Below are 24,926 nucleotides of genomic sequence, written 5' to 3'. Positions count from 1 at the left end.
AACAAAGAAGAAAATGATGCATTGAAAACAATACTCGTTCACTTGAACATGCAGGTAATGATCGAGAAAAATCTTAACTCTCGGAGATGGAGCAACTTTAGATGGCATTCCAGTTTTACGGTTTGGGGAGAAAACTAATTACCGAAGCTATTAGTTTTATGTGAATATTTAAATACTTCTGAAAGATTGTTCTCTTGTTCTTTATTTGTGCTAAAGCCAGCACTTGGCTTAATTTCTGCCAAGTTTCAAGCTGTACAGCATTTTTTTACTTCTACTTTCTTTTCTTCTACTATTGTTTAATTTTCAATGTTTGCTGTTTAAAGTACGTCTTTTGCTTATGCAAGTGGTGGTTTTATTGTGTACTGCGTACATAGCTTACTGTCTCCTTAAAGGTGTTACCTTTTTGTTTTGTGTTCCATAGAGATGGTATCTCTTACAACATCAAAACCAATGCTGAAAACTGGGTGCCTGGGCCTATGCAAGCTGTTTTTATGCAGCCTTTTGCCCAAATAGCATTTCGAGGATTGTGCATGCTTCTAGAAGAAAGAATTGAATCGAATTCTCTTGCACGGCTTTGGGCACACCCTGATCCGGTGTTTTTCGGTGTGCAGCCCTTTCATTTTGCGGTCCTGTTGTTATTCTCCGCAGGCTCATCGGTAGTCTAGAGTAGCTTCAAGAGTGCAGCACTGTTTTATTGCGCGTCCGCCGCAGGTCCACTTTGAGAACAGAGTGCTGCGGCACTTCAACGCCGAGTTCGCCATCCGCGTGTCATTCAGAGACGACAACCTGGACAAGCTGTCGTTCACGCTCAACTTGCACTCGTCGCGGGACGACATCCTGGAGGCGGTTGTTGCCCGCTTCATGCGCGAGGGAATGCATGTTGGCCTGCGGGAGTTCAAGTTCCTGGCGCCCTCTACCAGCCAGCTTCGGGACCACGGGTATGCTACTGCCCATGGTCCTTCTTCCTAAGTGGCGTATATGCTCGTGCACAGTTACTGCTCCATTTCCTTTTCTCAAAAACCAAACCAAACAGTAACAAGGTAACCATGTAAAGTACGAGACACCAGGAGAAGAACACAGGACAACGCTGGACTAACAACTGAAGTTCAATCGAGAAACGGCCAACCTAGGTCACCAGAAGACGCATGCATATCAGACACACTTAAAAACAAACAAATACATATGTGGTGAATCACCAAGGAGTGGATACACGCTCCATAACTGGCAAACAACAAAAGACAGATATTTTGCCTATCAAACTTGCACGCGCACACTTCTACTTAGGAAATTAACTTCCTAGTGAGATGCAAAGACGGTGCACTGACGCATGTGTCACTACTGCCTTGCAACCTAATATGGTAGGCCTCAAGGATTTCACTCTCCTCCCTGTTTTTTTCTTTTTCTGATTACTGAAATGTTGTTAAAAGCCGGAACACAGTTTTTACAACTCCTGCAATGACGTGGAAGATTATTTTGATAGAAAAATTTTCCAGGAAATTATGTTCACGTGCCTGGTCATTAACACATCTGCCAGTTTGGCCCGTGTACACCCTACCACATGACAGGGGTAACTTGTAAACGACACGAGTCGAACAAGCAACAAACTTGTTGGCATGCTTCACAGTGCAGCTGTTGGACTTCCTCCCCTCATTGGCCTGCGCGATCTGTGAACATAAACTAGACATCTTACAAGGCGCAGAGAAGACTACCGTCTGCCATGCCGTTGGGCCACTTTTTTCAGGCTATGCGAGACACCGTGAAGATAGGGCGCCGCCTCAACTATCTTCCCCTCCACTCTAGCATTTCCGGATTCGTGTGGGTTATGGTTCTTAATTATCTGCAGCATTGACTCACCAACTGCAGTCAGCACGTCAGCCGAATAACCCGCGTCACTAAGGCGGCGGACTTGCTGGTGAAAGCTGTCATTCACTGCATGTGGGCAGCTCTTCTGCAAGGCATTCCCTAGGCAAAGGCTAGCCATGGCTCTTTTAATCAGTCTGGAGTGCGATAAAACATAAGGCAATAGCACTTTCTCAGTTCAGGGTGAGTAGCTCCAACAAATGTGGCTTAAGTCCAAACAAAACCGCATTAAGCATTAAAGGGGCTGCGAAACACTGCTCAGGGGGATACCGGCTATACTTCAGGTGGATTCTTGATGTCACACAGATGCCGACTTAAAAAGAATTACAGCAATCGATGCACAGGCACGGGAGTTATTCAATGAAGAAATTTCAAAATACAAGCAAACAAAACGCTGCCCTCAACTCGATTTTGGCGGGGCTTCCCACTCCTGTTTCGCTCTCCCAATGACGGCACCTGGCGCAACCAATCAAAACAGCCTGCCAGAGCACGTCGCGGATGTTTGCACTCCACGGTTTCCTGCTCTCTGTAAGTCGTTCTTGCTGAGGCTGGCAGCGTCGTTTCCACGCCAGAGCCCCTGGTGGTGTATTTTTATTTTACTTGCTTTGCAGAGCTTTTATCTAAGACTTTTATCCAAGACAAACAAGTTGTTTTTGTTGATCTAATTTAAAACGCAGACAGGTGACAAAATGTTTCTCTATTTATTCACACAATTTGCAGTATATTCACTGTTTGTCCCATCATCAAGCTCGCGCCAGGTGATGTCATATCCGCTGCTAAAACCCGCCACTGTGTGGGGACACCATTGGAGCCATGAATGTGTTTTTTGGAGGACATTAAAATATTATAAAACGGAATATACGTGGTACACCGACGCTAATAGCACCATTGTAACTTACTGTATGCGATCAACAGGCAAAACAGTCAACTAAGATAGTGTTTCTGGGCCCCTTTAAGTCCAAACAAAACAAGTTGGGGCACTGGTGTTAACAATGTTGTAGAGCTTGGTTGATTTTGACGAAAGGAAAGGCACAGAACTGGTTCCCTGGGTCAGTGGACACGTCAGTCTTGCTTTCATGTACATGGTGTTGGTGTCCACCTGCAAAAACCTGCTTTCGCTCAATATTCCCTGCTTAGCAATGCTAAACTGCCAGCAACTTTTGTATTGTTGTGGTTAAGTCACTGGGTCAGGCCATTGGGTCTTGTGGTTTTGGCTGCTTGAAGAGAGTGACGTGGTTAAGTCTGGGTCGGGTCACTTTGGGGCTGAACCATGCAAAGTGTACAAGAAAAGCTAAGCTGATGACCGTGGCAGATCAACTGCTCCAAAGCTTTCTAGCCAGGATGAGGGTAGACACCGACACCTCAAATCTAAATTTCATGCTGGCAAGCTGAAGGACAAAATAAACAGTGGAAAGGGTGGTTTAATTGCCAATAAGCCTGTCACAAGTGCTACCGTATTTGCTTGATTCTAATGCGCACCTTTTTTCGGAAAAGAGATCATCTAAAAATGACATGAATGTTAGAATCAAGTACAAAAATGAAACTACACCAGCAGCACCCTATTGTCATCAGCATCACAAAATGGCAACTTGGTATCTCTCTTTTGTTGATATCGACATATCACCTATCGCATTCGTGGATGCTGATAGGCCTCGTGAGTATCTGAAGTGTCCCATCAGCTCCGACCTGGACTTGAGCTGACATGGAAGCATCAGTTGCAAGGAGACTCCTTGTTGACACCAACGCAGGATTAAAAAAAAAAGGTGATCTTGTGTGAAGAAGCAAGTGGCAGTCGGGTCACTTTATTGTGTGCTCAGTTTTAATGAATTATGTGTGCGTGATTGGTGGCAGCATAAAGACTGGATTTTCGCCAGCAAGTCTACTTGAGAGGCCTTCGATGGGCCTTAGACATGAGACACTGATTGATTGTACAGTTTAGGATTGTGTAGAGTGCACTGTAACATGTAACCTTGTTACGCTTTGAATGCAACAATGCAAGATACTGCCAACTCCAAAAAAAAGCAAAATGCTGTGGCATCGTCTTGTAACAACCCCAAGCACTTCAACGACATTGTTAAAGGGGTGCCAGGTTTTCAGCGTACGAAGACATATTGAAAAGAGCCTAAACCATATCAAAGCATAACGAGCTTATTTCAGTAAACAAAAAAAACAACACTGCACATATACTGAGAACGTAAAGACCATATTTCACTGAGATACAGCCACATGGCGGCATACAGCAATAGTAAGCATTGCTCCATTGCAGAGTGTTGCTTCAGCCTCTTTATGCGACTTTCAATGCCAAATTAAAATTATAAATCCTCATTTCATTGGTATTGATATTCCTTATTCTGTTAAATGTGGTAACACTTTTCCATTACACCTGAATCTAAACAGGTTTTGATCAGTGTTTGGTAAAATTCACTTGCAAGCCATCTAGCTTTCTAATGATTTCTGGTATGAGGAGATGGTGTTTTGTAAGCAGTGCCTGCATCGATATCCATGTCGCACGCAGGACGTGGATGTACGCGGTGGACGAGAAGCGCAACAGCGCGATGACCATCCGCGACTGGATGGGCCGCTTCGAAGGCATCCACAATGTGGCGAAGCGCATGGCGCGCATGGGTCAGTGCTTCTCTTCGACGGAGCAGGCCGTGCGGGTGATTCCCCACGAGGTCGTCGACGTCCCAGACCTCGTTGGTGGGGCCCACCCTGTCAGCGGCAAGCCGTATGTCTTCTCGGATGGTGTCGGCATGATGTCCGTGCCGCTTGCTGAAGAGGTGAGGGGGCATGCGGTCTGGTGCTGGCCAGAGCCAGGTGGCGATTGCAGTAGGCTCGTGTTAGTTGAAACTCGTTTGGCCGCACATTTGTGGCGTTGTTCGTTATGGGGAGGCTTCTGTCGGAATTTGGTCATTCGAAGCCGCGCTTTATGACTTCAGCTTTGAGTCTCCAGAGTACGAAGTCACGGTGTGGGTGGAACCACCCGCTGTCAGAGATTGTTACAACTGAGCCATTTTCTCGTATGTAGGAGTTGGACTTCTCGGTATTTAATTTATGAAAATTTGGCGGACTTTTTTCTTTTTTTTTGCGCCGAATATCAATGATTTTCGAGGAATGAAATACTGACTTTTCGCGGTGATTTAGTGCAGCAATCTTGCATGGTGAAGTCAGTTGAAGCGTACTCAGTGTTTTTGTAATCATGGACAATTTATTTACAGTAATGAGTGTGCAAATGCTAGTACTTTGAGCTGTTTTTGTACGTGGTCTGCCTGTTCATACCAGCGATGGAACTGCCGCCCAATCGTCGCAGTAGCCGGAACATACTTTTTCGTGATGCCCATGTGGGCTTTCATGTCAGTGTCCTGTAAGCAGTTGATTAGCCTACTTAACCGACTAACTGCCCTAAGCAGGTGATGACAGTGAACAAACAGTGCTTAGCTTGCAGGCTGTGGTGCTTCCTGTTCTGCAGAGGCGTGTAAGCTAGCGGAGCAGTACCTCAAATTGCACAACTACGCTACTTATCCAACAATGTACACCATTGTCGCATCATGCATTTCAGCTTTGACTGAGTGTAACTCGCATTCATCAGCCAGCTATCTATGTCTTGCATGCCAAGAATACTGACCTTTTTCGGTTAAAACCAAATTTCGAAAACTGAAATTAGCGTACTTTTGTCGGGCTTTTTTTCCCCCCAGTTTAAACCGAAATGTCCAACCCCTACTCATATGGTACCAATGGCACCTTCTATTGGAGGTGGGTGTAACTTGAGTCGGTTGCCTTTACGATGCTGCTGATGTGGCTTAAAGTGCCGCGAGGCAAAATTGAAGTCTTTCGTGGCTAAATAACTGATTCCTTCTGTCGTGGAATGTTCTGGGTCATTAAACTGCACAAAAACTGAGGAACCTGCTACAAAGAGCTAAAGTCTAAAAAAAAAAGTAAATTCTGGACAGCAGAAGTAGGCGAAGGATTCGTTATGCGAGTGGGTTCATTACGAGAGCATATATGGTACTTTGCCTAAAGAAGTTTTGCAGAGACCACAGCTTGAATTGAGCTAGTATAACAAAAGTGCGCTTGCAACCTCGTGAAGCAGCCAAAGTTTAAGGACTCTGAAACGAAACACTATAAGTATGAATGGGTAGAGTTTGGATTATCACGAGCTGACTGCGGTTATCAGCGGTGCCCTTGCCGACGGTAACTGTTCCGATGCCTGCTTGAATGGTGTAGTGCTGTGGCATCTGTGTGCCCGCCACGTGCCCGATAGTTGTACGCACGATGCTGATGTGATCACCTTGCATCGGTCATTTTGGCAAGTGACCGACGCAAGGATCGTTCACAGAGCACTGCCCGTCTCTACCCAGTTCTTTCACCAGCATGGGGCCTGTGTGTTGGTTGCACCGCTCCTCTGCCATCGCACTGCTTGTCGCCATTGTGCACTTGACCGATGCATGGGTTTGTCAGAGATGCCTTGCCATGGTGGTGGTGCCTGTGTGCCACTGGGTAGCATTTTGTGGGAAATTTCTGAGACAGCGTCAGCGTATCTGTTCTCCTCGGTGTAAATGTGAGCAGATGGTTATTGTGACTTGCGGGTGCTGTACTGGTATCTCAATGGGGATTGAAACTCTCTTGGACATCCTTCGGATATCTTAGACGTCCGAAGGACATTCGTGGGAGTTTCATTGTCCATTGGGTATGGGCGCTAAGGTCTTCACCATGCCTGCCTGCTGTGTAGAGGGGTGAGTCTTGTTGAAAGTCTGTGTCGCCATTACCTGTAGGGCATGGTGGAAGGGTGGTGTTTTCAAGGTTTTGTTGCTTGGCGGGTGTCTGATTGCCGGTGGACGCTACGCAGCGGTTCTTCTGGCTGCAATTCGTTAACCCTTACCAATGTGGCGAGGTGTCCTTGTAGCTGGCAGACACTGCTCATTTCAGACTCACGAGTGCCTCAAGAGCTGAGCAAGAAGAGATGACAGACACGCCTGTACACAACCCTCAAAAGTACAACAATGATGCTGCATAGATATTGGTCATACAACTGCGGAGAGCTTTATGTGGGTATGTTGTAGGCTGCAATTCCAGATTTAAAAGCCGTATGAAATTTGATGTGTATGTATTACGTCTGGAAGGAAGTGTGAAAAAAAAAAGTGGCAGACAATTTAGCTTAGTTGGGTTGAATACGGATTAGGTGTGCTAGCAGTTTGGTTTCGGTTTGAGACTCTTTTCAAGATCAACTAGGCTTGATGTGTTAATGGTTTGTTGCCCATATATATGCCGAATTAGTGATTCTCTGCTGCACAATCATATATCCCTGGGAGTCCTCACACAACTCCTGCCACAGTGGTGCAGCGATTAAGCGGTGCGCCACTGCCCCCTGGTGGCAGGTGCTGCCACTGGTGGGGCTTGTGTGACCCAGGTTGCTCTTCCCGAGCAACCTCTCGACAGAAGTCATGAATTGAACTGCCACCTGCTATGGGGAGCACGGTGGTACCGAACAGACTCACAGTGGCGAAATCAACATGGGGGGCTCTAGTCCTAGAGCACTAAAAAAAAGATCATGAAGGAAAGACAGCAACCTAAGTCGTTTTCACAGCTGCATGTATGGGGGCCAAAATACTACAACACAGTGAGGAAAACATGCAAGACATAAGTCATGGAACGTAGATGTAATTGAGGCAGAAAAAGAGAAAAGGCAGAAAATACCTTGATTGTAACACACACCCAGTTTTCATGGTCAAAGAAAGGTAGATTGTCTTCAGTCGTAATACGCCCAGATTTTTATGCTTCTTGCACAAAGAACAAACGGTGCTTGATGAGCGTACAGTTTTGGCACGCGTGAAGAATCACGTGGGTGGAAGTGGGCGGACCGCGCAGAGGTGCGAATCAATGCCCTAAACAGTGCACCCCTGTGTTCGGTTGGCTGGCTGATGTACGGTCGACGGCCGCCATTGCTGAGTGCTGGCACTGAGCTCAGGAAAACACAAATGAAACTAAGCGTTAGACTGGTCTCAGAGGCAGGGGCCGTCCATTTTTCATCCTGCCTTCCGTTGGACAAATATCAAAGGTGCGTGGGCAACTCTACAGCATGCAATTCAGTTTGAGAAGGGCTATTTTGATGAAAACTTCCATGCCAGCCGTACCTGGACGCACCTCCTTTAGTGAAGCGGTTCGAAGGAACTGATGTGAGATACATGGCGTCTGAATTAGTGAGCGTCTGATGCCATTGACTTCCATGGGCACCAGACGGGACTGTGCAAGCTGTTCGAATTATCTGTATTTCCTAATTGACGGGGGTCGAGTTAACGAGCCTTGACTGTATCAGTGCACCAGCAACACCAAGCCACAATTTTTGTGATGTCAATTACAATAGCTTCGTTGCCTTCATTTGTATTGCTTTGTTTATCTTTTTCCTCACCCTGCTTGGACCTGTGCAAGGTCTGCAGTATTGAATAAAGAAAGAAAGAAAAAAATGGGGGGGGGTTGTTTCTTGCATAGTTTCATTTTCGTACTCAATTCTAATTCTAACCTGCATGTCATTGTTATAAGAGTTTTTCGGGGAAAAAAATTCGCGTTAGAGCTGAGTAAATATGGTATACAGTATAATTTTACGTGTGTTAATTGAGCAGTGCACCATTAAATTCTCAAGCAGTGCGCCCTAGATTCAAAATGTTTTTTTTTGTCAAAGTTGCGCTTCATAAACTTGTCACAGTGAGTGTACATTAAGAACTTTGATCAATTTCGGGTGACTTGATTCCTTGGCAAAAACGAACTAGTATAAAGGCAGAATTGTTGTTTCATCCTTCCTTTTCCAGTTCTGCATCAGCACAGTCTTCTGACATTTTAGTCTGTGAAAGCAGTGTGCCGAGTGATCTCAGCTCAGACAACCAGAGGGAGAGCTTTCATCAAGTCCAGCTTCAAAGGGCAAAAATTTTGAGGGGGGCACTATGGTGATCTAAAGTGCGATGAGGCTAAATTCCCGCAACACTGTCCAGCGCCCTTACACTAGACAAGGAGAACTGCATATGCGTTGGCAGGGAGTTGGCATAGCATAGTGATTAGCACGCTTGGTTGTGTGGCACCATCTGGTGTAAACACCACAAATCACAAACGTTTCATGTAACGGACGGACGGACAGAGTCATGGCCGAGTTGTGTGGCTGCGACGACGTCCATGGGAATCATCTCATCCGCTACTTTGCCACTGGCAACTGGTATTGCGAGTCTCTGACCCGAATCTGTCGTGCAGGTGTACAAGATCCTGAAGCTGAAGGACCACCCTTCAGCAATCCAGATCCGGTATGCGGGCGCCAAGGGCATGCTCTGTGTTAATCCCACGCTGTCGGATTCCAAACTGCTGTGCCTGCGTCCAAGCATGCGCAAGTTCCCATGCACCAGCTCAGAGTACCTTGAGGTGACCAAGATCTCGGCACCGCGTGAGTATCGGCTTCTTTGACTGTCTTTTTGCAAGCACACTTTCATTTCATTTCATTTTCATTTCCTTAAAGGCCCCTTCTTGGGGGCATTATACATAAGGGGTGAGCTGCAATGAGTTTTACTGTGCATATCAAAAGGCATCTGTCTATGTGCATCTCTAGTAGAGATAAGACATGACGGTGTAATAATTCATTGACATCCACCGAAGCCAGGCACATAGCCCCAAGGCAATTTTATTGTTGGAAAAGGGGGGAGGGTACTTGGCATATCAAACTCTAATCCTTCACAAGCCTGATGCATTTATTTATTAGTTACCTGCATCGCGCTGCAGGATATTACAGCAAGGGGGGTACTGACTTCATTTTAGGTATCAAACAATTATTGCAGTGCTTGGATGTTGAGATAACTTGTGCTAATGTCACGAATTGGGTTGACGCGTCGCCGACTGCTGGAGGGGAACGCTTTCGCCTGCAGGTTCGAAGAAAAGAACAGAGAAATCAAACAAAACAAAACGAAGCTGTGTTTATATTTTAAAGGAAAGGAGCCAATAAAAGAAACGGAAACACCAAGGAAAACACACACTAGAAACGAGTACAACACTAGAGACAAAAAGGAGAGAGTTCACCGGATACAAAGCGTCCCAGGTGGAGCGGGAAGGCCTTGCAGGTAGCACAGACGCGGATTGGCGAGTTGCGATGCATCGCTGGCGTTGCGTCCAGAGAGGCAGTGGTAGAGAGCCAGGAGATGAGCAACGGAGATGACACGGGAGACGCTGACGAACTCTTGTCAGTCGCCCCCAAGAACTGGGCAGCTGCAGCAGGAAAACTGTAGCCAGGTTCTGTCGACGGCGTTCCGCAAACACCGTCGGCTTGTGCAGCCTATCCCAGGAAGCCGTGGCAGCAAAGTGGCGATCGCAGTAGGCCTGCGTCGTTGATTCAAGGGACGTCCACGGCAGCACAGACCCGAAGTCTGACGGCTGCCACCTGCACGCTTGAATGAGGCTTAATGATCTTGTGTCGATGATCCAAGGGAAGTCACTGGCAGCTCGGATCCAACATCCGACAGCTGCCACTTCCACGCTTGAATGACCAGACTTGTGCTGCGATTTCTTCCTCAACACCTCGGTTTGCTGACACGTAGCTCTACGCTCCTTGTGCCTGCCTCGCGCACACCACTCGCAACGCGGGGCTGGCACGTACGGTGCTCCGCGGTCCGACGCACCACTGCCAACACGCCGCGTTCCAAAAATCCCTCACCAGTGTGGTGTGCATATCACAGCTAAACGTGGTGCAGACTCTGCAGTGAACCATTTGATGGTCATTGGGCCACGTCTTTGTACTAGCCGTGATCTGCCTTGTTTTCCAGTGCCCTGCGCTTCTTGTCCACTGCGTACTGTATATCTTGACTGCTCCCGAACGCTGCTGCTCGGGTGACCTTGGTGGTTCATGTCTTTGTGGATAGCCTGATTTTGGCAATCTGAGTGGCAGGTCTCCTATTTCCTTTCGTTTCCAGGGTCAGTGACCTTGAACCGACCTCTGATCACCATCCTCGAGCAGCTGGGCGTGACGACAGACACATTCCTACGGCTGCAACAGGACATTATCCTTGAGTTCACCAATGCGCTTGTCCAGGAGTCCAGTGCCATTGAACTGCTGTCGGTGTGGTCTAAGTTGCTGCTGCCATACCAGGACTTGTCCAATGCTGGGTTCCAATTGACCCTGGATCCCTTCTTCCGGTCTCTACTTCTCGCCGTGTACAGAAATGCACTTGGTAAGTCGAATGGTTTCTAGTGCATGTGTGACATTGGAGTAACAATGCTAGTGTGTCGCATAGTTGCCGCTGGTTCATAGTGCAAGAGCCACGCTTTTTGAAGGCGGGACACCGTGTGCACATAAGGGAGGACAAGGGTCTTCGAGCTGTTTTTGTTGATGGCCTGTGCCTGCAGTACTCCATCAAAGGTCAAAGGTTGAGGCTTCACACATGCTCCAGGTTTTCCAGCTTTGCTGGCGAAGCCGCGCTTTCTCACTAAACAGAAGAAAAGATCACGCCACTGAGTTTACCGGTTAGAGTAGAATCTCAGTGACACATGGCTGATATGAATTTCGGTATCGTGCAAATTTGTAAAATTCCCTGTGGGAAGTTCGTTGTATGCAGTGGGCAAAATTGAAGTGTTCTGCGCAATCTCCATAGACTGTAACGATGGTGTGGGAGCTGCGACCACACATAGTAACTTGGGTGGGTATGCTACGTCTGGTCTGGCATTTTGGTGGCCTCCCAATGCCACTCAGCTGTGCCGCAGCTCATTTGTATTATTGGGGACCAAAGTCTCTAGGATGCCTAGAATGCAATTTAGGCACATAGAGCCATGTTTGTCTACAATCGCATAATTTCGCTACCACGTATTAAAGAAAAGGGTTTTGACTTTTGCCTGTTCAAATGTGGTCTCCAGCCAATGGCTGATAATAGGGCTATCGGCTTTGTTTATGGTGCATGCAGTTCAGAGACCTTTGTCGCCAACTGTTCATGCCACCTTTCCCTTGGCTCAGAGCTTGAAGTTACAGATAACCGAGTGTTTTCATTACGGAAGTCCATCTATTGTGCGAGTCATCATCAGCTTGACTATGCTCACTGCATGGCAAAGGCCGCTCCCATGTCTCTCCAATTAACCCTGTTCTTTGCCAGCTGCGGCCACTGTATCCCCGCAATCTTCTCAATCTCATCCGCCCACCTAACTTTCTGTCGCCCCCCGCTACGCTTGCCTTCTCATGGAATCCACTCCGTTACCCTTAAAGGTGCACTGAAGAGGAATCTGAACTTGTCTTTTTGCAGCGGGAACTCGATCTACACGTTCCTAGCATTCTTAGAAACTGCGACTTATTGCCCTGTGTGGCCAATTTCCCTAATTAAATCGAATTAACGTCCGGCTCCCGCCCTTTTTTTTTTAATTCTGCCTCGTACGGTGGGCGGAGTCGACCAACGCGTGGTGCCTTTCACCCAGTCCCGTGGCGGCTTGCCGCTCTGCCCTCGGCGGAGTAATACGTAGTAGTCCGTAGTAGCAAATAGTCCGCGCGTTTTTTTATTTCTGCGGGCTTATTTTGCGGCTATATTATCTGCGAATGATACTATTTATTCATGGAAAGCTAAACAACAAAATAAAGCGAAAGAAAAGCCTCCACGGAGCTGGCTGAAAGGAACTTCACGCGTTGGTCGACTCCGCCCATCGTACGAGGCAGAATTAAAAAAAAAAGGGCGCGAGCCGGACGTTAATTCGATTTAATTAGGGAAATCGGCCATACAGGGCAATAAGTTGCAGTTTCTAAGAATGCTAGGAACGTGTAGATCGAGTTCCCGCGGCAAAAAGACAAGTTCAGAATCCTCTTCAGTGCACCTTTAAGGACCAGCGGTTATCTTGCCTTTGCATTACATGCCCTGCTCAAGCCCATTTCTTCCTCTTGATTTCAACTAGGATGTCATTAACTCGTGTTTGTTCTCTCACCCATTCCGCCCGCTTCCGGTCTCTTAACGTTACACCTATCATTTTTCTTTCCATAGCTCGCTGCGTTGTCCTTAACTTAAGCTGAACCCTCTTTGTTCCCAAACCAATTAACCCTATTAAGCGAGTAAATGTACCCAATGGTAAACAAATTCCCTTGGACGTCCAAGACGTCCACAGGACATCCATGGGAGTAATAGTGCCCATTGGGTAAGTATAGCTGATGTGACAACAGTGAAAGTGTCATGGCCACAAATTTCTTGAGGTGAGCCCTGCCGTTTCTGTCTTGTTAACATTTTAGCTGGCCTCTGGTACAAGACACGCATCGCGTTGCCTGTGGACTGTGCCCGCAACATGCTTGGTGTAGTTGACACGACGGAGAAGCTCCAGTATGGCCAGGTGGGTGTGCCATTGGTGTTGCTGCTCGGGTGCTGGCTGGCTGCCAGCTGTAGTGCTTTAGCAGTTAAATTTTGCTCAGCACTGGACTGTAATTTCAGTATGTGGCCCCAGGGATCTTATTGAGCACCCTTCTAGAGGTTTGTGCATTTTGTATTTGGATGAGTGCAGTGTTGTGGGCGTATCTTTGTCCTGTTGGCAGAATGCTGCTTTGTGCGTCCTTAATTGCCTTCAGCCACAGTTACACTGAAGGTTCTGCTCTGACATCGTGTTTCGTACAGATTTCTGACGCCAAGCCAACTGGGCTTTGTATTCTTTTGAGTTCTGTCTGTTATTTGCACACTGTTGTTTTGTTTCATTATAGACAGAGGGAGAGAGAGCTTTTTTGTTGAAAAAGCAAAGGCTTTAACCAGCATGTTGAACTTGTCAACATGCTATCTGTGTAGGGGATGCCAACTGTGGAAGGGTGTAGGTGAAAGTACTGTGCAGAAAATGTTGAAACAAATGGGGAATAAGAAATGATAGACTGTGGTCCTGGAATTGAAGTATGGACGTAATAAAATGAGAAAAAAGAAAGCATTGAACTGTTATGAAAGGTGTGTCTGGAAGATAGGTGAACAAAAAGTGGAATGCATGGCTCTGCTTGGGAGGAAAGGTGAAGAATCCTATTACATTAAAACCTTGCTTGTTACATTCCCGGATGCTACATTTCGGGCCGTTACATTACCGGGTTTTCTCAATAGAAACCCATGTAATGCAGACCCGCCTGTTACATCGCAACTGTGGCAGTGTTCTAGCATACTATGTCATGAATGCCACTTTGTGGTGGTGCTTTACTTCAGGCCAGCATTTTGACAGCCGATGTTTAGCGCATGCGGAAAGGCGTTGGCAGACTGACCGAAGCAGGATCTAAACTCGATCGGCGACTTCCGGCATGTTGCACCAAACACTGAGCGCACTTAAGGCAAGGTAGAAGGCAAGGTAGATAGATGCCAAGCGAAGGCGAGCGTAGGAGGGGGCGGAGAAGGTCAGCGGGGAGGATGAAATTAGGTACGTGACGTGGATAAGGTGGCCGCTGCTGAGAGGGGTCATGGTTAATTGGAGGTTGATGGAAGGCGTCTTTGTCCTGCAGGCGACGTGGATACGCCGATCTTTGCTGACGTTGGTAGGCTGATTACCTATCAATGCGGCTATTTCAGAAAAGTATGTGTAGAAAAAAAATTAATGGGCGTCTTGTCTCTAAATCAGCACCAAAGAAGCGCAACCCAGTGGTGTGAGGGAAAAAACAAATCTTAAAAAACAACAGCGCAAAAGAAGGGGCAACGAAGAGACAGCAGGACGAGCGCCGACTATCGACTGACGTTTTTACTTCAGAAGGCGTGAAAATATGGTATTTGAAGGCCTGAAAACAAATATAAAAAGGTCGTTGTAATAGGCACAACTCTTGATACGAAGGCCAAAGGAAATGCACGTGCCACGCTCAGCTGCTAACAACGTGGGGAGGGGGGAGGGGGTGTAAGATGAAAAATCATAAAACAAAAACAGAACCAAAAGGAACAACAAAAAGTATTGTAAACACTAATTACAAAAAAGCTACAGTACAGCTTAGCACGTACCAAGAAACTCGTAATTAAACGATGTGATTTCCTGTGGGAAAAAGAAGGACGGTGTGTTGACACAGGTTTGGTTTTTCTGGTCAATGATGAAGGTTTCCCAGATTTCGCGTATGTGCTGGCCGAGATCTTTCTTTCAGATGCGTTTAGGTTAAGCAATCGAAAACAATATTCACAGTAGACGCAGTGACCACCAAGGTTGCAAACTGTTGTCGATCTAAGTGAATTGCGGTGCTTGAGAAATGTGCCATTGATACACCTTCCGGTTTGTTCTACGTAATATTTTCCACATGAGAAGAAAATTTCATGTACAACATGCGTTTTCGAGTGAATGCACTGAATTCTTAAAGCTGAAGTTCGACAGCTCAGCACGCGTTTTGCTGTGAGGCTAAGCTCCGCGAGCAGCCACTGCCTGGTAGAGCAGTCAGAGAGTACGGCGAAGTAAGCGCCATGAACTTAGCAGCAAAATTTCGTGGCTGCCCACACTGTGGCAAAACCTGCGGCTCAGACGAATGACACTAAGGTTCGGTCCAGTTGAATTAGTGATTTCCATATCCCATAGGCTGCTTCGCCCTGCCCGAACCAGTGTTGACTAACAAAGCCCCCAATCGGAACATGGTGGCGTCTGTGGAGAAGAATGTCTCGGCATCCTCTGCCCTCTAAAGGTTCAAACAAGCAATCATGCATGGTCTGCAGCGTTCTTAGTGGCGCAAAAATAGCAGAAGATAGGGGTTACTCGTGCGCTGTTTAATCCAAAAGTTTTGCATCCAAATTAAATCAAGCTTCAAAACAAGTCCCCCAATAAGGTAGGCAAACTTTCGTTAGGCTTTGTTCACAACCCACCTTTATCATCCTCATTGTTTACCAACGCAGGACGCAGTATAACAGAGCTCAAGTACTCACCTCGCTGACTGTAAAAAAACTGTCTCTGCGAAAGTATTTCCTAGTTGCGAAAGTTTCCGCGTCACATGTGTCCATCATATGACCGGCAATAGTAAACCGCTTGCTGCACGGTAACGTCAGCAATGCAGCGGAACGTGCGTGAAATTATGCTTCAGGCTGTGTGTCCAAGCACCAAATCCACTCGAGAAAAATGTTGCGTACAGGGGCACTGGCAACGCAAATGTAGATGTATGCAGGTGTTTTACCGTGAGCATCCAATTCAAGAGAGCCGACAGCGTTATAAAGCATGGGATCTAGTTGGCTGTTGCCGTGCGTACGCTTCGCGGCACCAGCTGGACTCATACGTTCGTCTGAAGAACGTAACGCACGAGTTTAACAGAAAGAGTTGGACAAGCTGCTGATTCACAGCAGCGAAATCGAGGAAATTTTCCGCCTTATCGCCTACCTTCTACCTGTTGGCTAGCCAGAAAATTTACTGACGATGGCCGATGCAGTACCATGAGAAGTGTTTAAAAAAAAAAAAAAAAGTCGGGACCCTTAAACAAATTTTGTTGGGTCCCTGAAGTTCTGTGTTTGTATTTCATGTTTTATGCTAAATAAATACTTACTTTCTTTCTTTCTTTCTTTTTTTTCTTTTAACTCTTGATGATGAAGACGAGCAATGACCTGCATGGCCCACTTTTTTATGCCTTGACCTGCCTGTGTGCTGCTCTCCCCTCACACAGGAGAAGCTGAGCGTGAACTGCGACTTGATGGCCATGTGCATGTGGATGCCGATCACAGCCCGTTGGACGCACACCGTTTCGCACACGTTCTACATAATGGACAATCGGTGGATCGGCCACGGGAACAGCGGCGCGCTGGGTCCCCTGCTGGTCGGATATCTAACGCAGAGGAACTACCTTCTCGGTATGTAGGCAATGTACCGATTCGTCGAAAGTGAGTGCATGCCACCTGCTGATTGACACCGACAATTACTGAAAATGTTATTACAGTCGATCCCGGATATATCGAACTCGAAGGGGATCGCGAAAAAGTTCGATATATCAATAATTCGTAATATAAAATATGTCTATTAGACGCTTATTTTAAAACTGCGCAAATCTCGGACAATTTCCCGGGATCGTAGCAAGTGGGAACTTACCGATTTACTCCTCTCAAGTCCACAAAAACGAAAGCACAACTCCACGATCAGCGCGCTTTATTTCGCAAGAAAAAAGTCAGTGAGCTTTGCTTGCCTCTTCCTCTGCACCATGCAGTTCATTAAGCTGTCCTCAAGCTTGTTGATAGTATCCAAATGAGAAAGTCCAGTGCCCTCCATTGCGCCACAACAGCGACGAATGACGCTGAATGCGGATGCAAGTTCAGCCGCAGTGCATGGCGGCTGGGCCTCTTCGCACAATCTTCCTCACTGCTCGGGTCCGCTTCCTCGGTATCGATGATGTCAGCCACGATGTGAGCATCAGAAATTAGGTGTCTGCGGGCCTGCGGCCAGCAGGGTTTCTCTCTTCCCAGCTCCTTATGGCCATTCCCATTTCCTTTCACACCCCCCACAAAGTTCCCATCAGTGACTAAGAGCGCAGCTGTCCAAGGCCAGCGCCGCGTGAACTCTTATTAGGAGAAGCCCATTTGCAGGAGCGCGCGCTAGTGGAAGAAGCCCACTTCCAGGGTGGCGCATACTGGGAGAAGCGCACTTGCGGGGGCTCGGCATGGCACGGAGTTCGATATATCAAATATAGGGTGCACAGGAGTTCGATAAACGTAAACAAATTTTCTATACTTTTGCATGAGATTCCCAAGGGGATTCTACATCTGTTCGGTATAGGCAATAATTCGATATATCCGGGTTCTATATATCCGGGATTGACTGTACTTGCATTCACTTCGCTTGTGACACCTTCATCTTCTTCGCGCTATTTGTTACAGTGATAGCTGAATTAGGCTAGTTCCTCCGGTTCCTTGTGTTTTGGTGTTGTCGTTCGTGCTCTATTCTGGAACTCATTCCTCAATGCACAGCCAGACAGCTGTATACGGGGTAATTTTTCAAAGCTTTATATATCCAATAATTTTAGACAAAAACAATTTTGAACGGGAACGAATTTATGATCACAATTTACTTTTTTCTTGTAATAATTCACTACAACAAGCAGTATATGCGCAGATCTCTAGTGGGCAGGCTTGAATTTTTTGTTGTTAATATGTTTACTATTGTTAGAAGCGTTTCCAGATTCATTTTTTATAGGAGCATTGTCTGCTCAACGCAATAGACAATTCTGTTATTTTCCCAAAGTTGCAGCACGAAGGCTATATTCAGTCATTTGAACTGCTTTCTCCAATTATTTGCCGTGCAGCCAAATCTCTGGGTTGCACCTTTGGTACATACTCCATCCATTAAAAGTTTGTGATCTCGGCCCGGAAATCAAACCTACGATTTTAATCTGAAGAGCAGGGCTAAACAGAGCCTCCCACGCGAGTGTTTCGCCAGCTGTCACGCTCACTGGCTCAATAGCGATAGCTTTGCAAAGGCATCTCACTGGTTCGGCGACAGTTGCATTGATTTTAACAGCGTTCAGCGGTTTCCTGGTATCATTGTACTGACATCTGTAGTTTTGTTAGGATAGTACACTCCGATTACAATGCATGAAAACAACTTTATTCTTCATTTATCTTTTTCTTTTTTTCTTTTTACTTCTACACAGACAGCAAAATGCGGAACCACTGGCTGTCGTCGTTCTTGCTGTGGACCTGGCCCGAAGATGGCTTTTCTGTTTTGGGCAGACTATGAATTTCGTCCGCGACGAAAATTCTATTAATATGAATATTTAATTTCGTTATGTACTTTTACCGCGTATTCTCAAAGTGAATTATACATCTGTTACGTGTCTTGACTTTTTTTCATTAGTTATGAAAGCTCCTACAGATTACTCTATTGCGAAAGGGAAGAACAAGTTGGTTCAAAATTAAATATTTTGAGTAATATCTCTTAAATTCAAAACCGGCTTCTCGATGTTATGGGCTAAGAGGAAAATTGTGAGATAGGAAAAACTGTGCTTTACCCACATAATTTGTAGCAATACTTAACTGCATGCTCAAACTTTTCTGTTCCCTTTCATACAAGAGAGACCCGCATACAAGGTTATATTATTACGTTAATCATGTGTACACGCTTTGCATGCTGATGCGGGAAAGCTATTTCCACGAGCCCAAACAAACGATATCTGCAAGTACAAAAGACCTGATTAGTGATCTGCTTACAAAGTAGAGCAAGTAAATGTAAATGTACAGAAAGTAAAAAGACTCCTAATGGCGTGCTTCACTAAGAATTACTGAAAATATTAGGCCGGCTAACAGACGAATAAATGTTGCCATGCATTTATCGCAAGACATGGTGCATTGGTCCCCACTCACTATTCAAAGAAACTTTTCGAGGGGAGAGGACACATAGATTGACCTTAAAAAGATCATCGTCATCATCATTCGCCTCACTACTCCCACTTCGGGGGAAAGGCCTCTCCCACGTGTCTCCAATTACCCGTGCCCTTTCCCAGCTGCGGCTACCATATCCTCACAAACTTAATTGCATCCACCCATCTAACTCTCTGCCGCAACCTGCTAGACTTTCCTTCTCATGGAATCCACTCCGTTACCCTTAAGGAGCAACGGTCATCTTGCTTTCGCATTACATCCCCTGTGCAAGCCCATTTCTTCAAGAATTCGGCTAAGATGTCATTTACCCGCGGTTGTTCCCTCACCCGCTCTGCCTGCTTTGGGTCTCTTAACATTACACCTATTACTTTTCTTTCCATAGCTCGCTGCGTTGTCCTTAATCAAAGCTGGACCCGTTTTGGTACCCAATATGTTTGTCCCTTCTTGAGAACTGCTACGGAAACGGCAACAATTTTCGCCCAGTCCACACTTTAACAAAAATGCTCCGCTGTACAGAGAAACCCACTGGTAATGTGTTGCCGGAGGGCTTTCCGCAACATGAGGTACTTACTAAATGTTCGAAACGGAGATTACGTATAGCGATTATCGTATTCATGGTGATAAAAAGTTGCGTCATGTTCTGCACGGAGCATGGCAATGAATTCTTCTCTTGTGTTCTTAAAAAAGGTTCCAAAATGTGCATGCATACATTCCCCGTTCACTTGAAACTCATTCGAGCTAAAGTGGAAATAATGTGTATTGTTGTAATGTACAATCCGGACAAAAGGTTGCGGGGCGCCAGTTCTCGGAAAAACGGTCATTGTTCCTCCACCTCCCTGACGTTGTTCCGAGAGGAAGGAGCATTTAGGCCTTTAATACCTCTATACAGTATCAGGTGACTGGGTAGCAAGGTAGAGCTACTTGAAAGGTTTTTTCCAAGAACTAGCCTCCTAGAAACTGTTGTCCCCTATAGTGCATTCAGTTGTAGTACATGCCCACGTAAGTCTTTTCGTATAGCTTCTGCCCACAGTGTTCACAGCAGACCAGGTGCCAAAGAATTAAGTACTATGTACAAGACCTTCCTTTACGCATGGTATGTATTGCATACGTAAAAGCATGTAGCTTAGAATGAAAGAGTGGTGCTTGGGTGAGGACAGATACATACATTTCATCTTCATGAGAAACTGCACACACTGTAACTCCGCTTGTTGCTGTCGCATTCATCTGAAAATCATAAAAAAGAATCTCCCTTCAGTAGCCACCCAGTACAAATTATGAATTGTATAACTACATTTGAACCATCTGCTACTGAAAAACCGGCTTTCGTAGAAGCTTGCAACAGCCTTTTACTGAGAACCACTACGATTCATTGCCGAAAATTCATTTTTCACAACAGGAAAAATAAAAAATGCAGGACCAGGAAGAAGCACACAAAAAGCGCTTACCCGTACAACAATGTGTGCATCAAGGTCCTTACCGTTGTCTGTCATTTCGAGGAAATAGAAATTGGCTCAGAATGGGTGCCAATACAAATCGATGCAGATGCCTTTATGTACATACATAGTACCCAATCCACAACTTAGCGTGGAAGGAACGATGATAACATCTGAAAATGCGGAACACTTCTCCACAACATATTTGGATGGGCACTTCCCGCAAACCTTGTGCTTTCACTCACAGTTCTCATAATTCCAGAGAGTGCGTCTCTCATGGCCTGAGTCGCTTTGGGACGTTAAACCCCATAATCCTAATTTCAGAGTGTGCAATAAAATGTACTGATCTGTGACGTCAAGTGAAATTGTAGTCACAGATATAGGTCACAGCTCACTAAGGTACTCCAATACCTCGGGACTGTGACTCCCGAGGAACGGATTCTCAAGGTTTCAGAATGGGCCCTTAGCAGAAATTTAACTGAAGGTCGTTTCCATGTGAACCCTTTTAAACGATGACCTATAAAGACAAATTGTCGTCATGTGTCTGGTGTGAAAAGCGGCAAAGACATGGGTCTCTCTGCTCCTTCATCAGCTGTGAAATGTTTGTTGTCGGTGCTGCTTCGCATAGCTTCAGTCTCTTTTTAGCATTTGGTGAAATCATTCTATATCTGCGAATATCTCCCTCACGAGTATTTGACACTAATTGAGAAGCAAAAAGAACCATTTCCTGGTTTTTTTTTTTCACAGCAAAGACAATAAAGGAATGCTCGCCTTTTTGGGTCACTATTGCAAAGAGGTCCATGCGGCAACAAACAAACAAGTTTCAGCAAAGAGCCTTTCGTGTTCTGAAGCCTAAGAATTATTTCCTCGTGACGTGCCCTGTAGATGTATCAAATACCTCAGTGAGCTGTTACTGGGCCCTCTGAGTGCACCGTCACTTGGCATCAAGTGTATGTACATTTGCTCGACACATGCAGCGATGATGTATATGTCAGCAAAAGCATAAAAGATTTCAAACAAGTGGAATTCCAAATTTCCTACTGTTACAGACGAGGTAGCAGCATCCCACCGCTGCCACCAGTTTGTTACATACGAGGTAGCATGGTCGTGTGCCGGAGAGAGAAAAATGAGGGACGTCTGAGACGAGGCTGCTGGAAAAAGACAATGAAAGAGGACTTTATACAGGAATTTACATATTTACAAGTGAGCTGCAGGAACGCTGCATCACGACAGCTCATCAGGAGATCATTCGATGACAAAGAGCTCTCCGGCCGTGCCGCTGCCGAGGTTTTTAAAGAGTTCCCTTCCCTAGGGTCCCTAGATGGGGGCCGGGCTGCAGGGGAAGGAAGTTCTCACTGGCACCAATCACAGACACACACGCACTCACTCACTCCCGAGAGATCACACCGCCGTCACGCGCTGGGAGAGGGGGGAACGATGCCATCACCATAGCGCAGACGCCGGAATGTCCATGAGCGGCGTTCCCGCGCATTACGAACGCGCGTTCACACTCGGTGTAGGGGAAACGCTCGCTCAACCGGGCAGACGGACGCGGCTTCCGTGGCAATCCAGGCGCTCACCCAACGCGCGTCTCGGGGTTTGTCGGCGTTTCGCTGCTGCCATGTCGTTGTCTTCCCCACGACGAAGGCGAGACGTAACACTACATAGGGAAGCTGAGGAGTGTGGCCATGGTCAGCTCCTACCTTTAAAGTTCTTCAATGAGTACTATGTGACGATAGAAGGCGTCTGCATAGATTCGTGTTTAACACCCATCTTGAATGACTTTCTTCTGCACAGTGTGCTAGCATGGCCACTGTGTTAGGTCAGCTTCCTGGTCCTGAAGTTGGTGCTGTGTTTTGCGTTCTTAAACTAATTACTCAACTTCGTGAAGCATGAAGGTGAAATACTGGGCTGCTCCGCACGTCGTGCAGTAACCTGGGCATTTTTTCATTCATCAGAGGCATTCAGAACTCAAGCCATGCTTCCATATTCAACAGATAATTGTACATGTGAGACAGATATCATGAATTACCAATTTTCAGAGCAGAATCTCGTCCAAGAATAAATAAATGCTCTTTTTTCTGGTCAAATTTTCTGAAATACACGGCTCTTCCAAATAACTTGCACATAACTTGCTACAGAAACTCATCCCCAAGGATCACACGAATTGTCTGAAGCGCTGTGCTTCGGTTCTCGTCTCATCATGAATACATGTACTTTTGTGTGAACACTGTCTATGTCTTCATCATGCCATCCCGCTAAAGAACGTAGGTAAAAAATTGTCCTCTAGAAAAGTAGTTTTTTGTTACAGTGGCCATATTTAATTTTACTATCTATTGGGTACTTCGCATTTTCCTTCCTCATATTAAACAATACCAGTAATTCATCACCCTTAGGATTTGATCACAAAATTTGGTGTAATTATTTATGTTGTTACAAATTTTTATCGAAACAAAATTTACATATCTAAGTATTAGTTCCAAAAACCTGGGCCAGAAAGGCAAGGAATCTAGCCAGGAAAGCAGGATGAATATTTTCAGTTGCATACAAGTGTCAGCATCCTTGCACACAAAATGTACAACTTGGTGTGTTTCATCTTTCCAGAAAGAATTTCATGCTCCAAACCTTATCTAACAATAATTAACTATGCATATATATTTCAAATTTTAATTCTCTAGAAAGGAAGAAAAATTCCCTTGTTCGTTCCTCACAAGCCTCTACAAGTAAACATGAACATTGCACGATTTACATTTAGTTTCTATATGCTTATCTCTATATGATGTATTCTAGAATAAAACAAGGGATTAAACTTAATTTTATATTCTCTGTGCTACTGAGGAGGCACAGAATTTAAGGCGAAATGCGTTTTCCTCCGAACTGAACTATTGTTCGGTGGCATATGCTGGGACTATAGCCCTCTTGAGTACCTAGGCGTTCCGCTGCACCAAGTTCGCAACAGTACAGCCTACTGGGATTCACAAATTGTAACTCTAAGGCGGCAAACACAGGCTTGGATGGGTAGGGAACTCTCAGTGTTTGCGAGGGCACAGGTCTGTAACATATTTTTGTTTGCAAAGCTCGCGTATGTCCTTCAAGTCCTGCATTGTGCGAGGAGGAAGGTGCAAGCAATACACAGAATATTTGCAACATTCGTGTGGCGCTCTCAATGGGAGCCCATGAGGCGTGACAACTTGTTCCTTCCCTTAGAGGGTGGTGGAGTGGGCCTTGTTCACCTCTTCGTGGATCAACTTGTTTCCCGTTTTTTCTTTTTCAAATCGGCAAACCACCTGTTTCTGGTAGCTGTGCTAATTAGGCGGCTTAGTTTTCATTTGCCTTACTTATTCGCACCGACTGTGCAGGCTCGTGAGGGAACTTTATGGGGATTCCTTAAGGAGGTTGCTGACACTTTCAATTTCCTCACTGTGCGCTTCTCTTTAGATTACCTGTATAGCCTCTCGAGAAAACAGATGACCCAGGCTCTCATTGAGTCTTTGTTCCCTACACCATTGTATCGGCAGCCTTATCTGGGGTCTTTGGACATCAGTGTTCTAAAGCGTGTTAGGCGGATGTGCATTCAGGGAGCCGCTAAAACGTTCTTTTTCAAACTACACTCAGCGATGCTGCCTGTAAAGACATTTCTTAATGACAAGGGGATGTTTGTACCCTGGAATGTGAATTGCCGTCTGTGTAACGTGCCTGAGACAATTGATCATTACTTCATCCTGTACCGTGATGCCATGTTCTTTTGGGGCATACTACAACGAACTCTTAAGAAGGACATTGAAATTACACCATACACTATTAGATTTCTGCCTGTTGGCAAAAACTCTGTTGTGCCTTGTGATCTGGTTGTGTTGATGGGACTATTCAGTATTTGGAAAAGCCGTATGATGGACAGACATGCTGAGCCACCAAGATCGTCCAAATGTGTGTTTCGTGAACAGTGTGCTTTGGTGAGGAGTGTATATGCTGCACGCGAAGAACCTCCAAGCTGGCTACTGTGCCTAGATGCATGTGTGTGCCTCCCTGAATTTTGATGTTTTGATGGGGATGCGGTGTTGAGTTAGGGCTATGGCGGGCTCCTATTAAGCAGCCCGGTAACTTGAGACGCGAACCAGTCTGATTGAAGTTGTCCTCCTTTCTACGGAAGTTCTTCCATGCAATAAAGAAAAAAAAAGAGCTGGCATGGCGGAGTGGTACCGTGCTCGTCTCGCACTCCAGAGACCGGGGTTCGATTCCTGAGCTCGACCAGTTTCCTACTCGGTTTTATTTATTTATCTGACCTGACTAGAAAGGTTAATTAGGCTAATTAGGTAATTAAGCAATTAACTCCACTCATTCCTACTTACATGGAGCATCACTATACGATCCCTGTAAT

At 45.9% G+C, this 24,926-nt stretch overlaps 1 protein-coding gene across 6 annotated transcripts in view; it reads left to right on the top strand.

Moving 5' to 3' along the window:
* Positions 1–18,572, top strand: part of LOC149356205 (uncharacterized) — a 35,748-nt gene extending 17,176 nt beyond the window's left edge. For 5 of the 6 annotated variants that reach the window (XM_089584138.1, XM_089584134.1, XM_089584139.1 and 2 more), the window contains 7 exons: positions 712–938; positions 4,376–4,640; positions 9,097–9,283; positions 10,797–11,054; positions 13,079–13,176; positions 16,415–16,598; positions 18,389–18,572. In XM_089584138.1, the coding sequence (XP_089440264.1) occupies positions 712–938; positions 4,376–4,640; positions 9,097–9,283; positions 10,797–11,054; positions 13,079–13,176; positions 16,415–16,598; positions 18,389–18,474 (1,305 nt within the window). In that variant the 3' untranslated portion in view covers positions 18,475–18,572. The remainder of the gene's footprint in view (positions 1–711; positions 939–4,375; positions 4,641–9,096; positions 9,284–10,796; positions 11,055–13,078; positions 13,177–16,414; positions 16,599–18,388) is intronic. The other variant, XM_089584136.1, reaches the window with a different exon arrangement.
* The last annotated feature ends 6,354 nt before the right edge of the window (positions 18,573–24,926 follow it).

The sequence above is a fragment of the Amblyomma mixtum genome, chromosome 3, assembly GCF_055824585.1.
Source record: "Amblyomma mixtum isolate Tamu chromosome 3, ASM5582458v1, whole genome shotgun sequence".
NCBI lineage: Eukaryota > Metazoa > Arthropoda > Arachnida > Ixodida > Ixodidae > Amblyomma > Amblyomma mixtum.
Note: the sequence above shows the minus strand (reverse complement) of the source record. Positions and strands in the feature narration are given on the sequence as shown.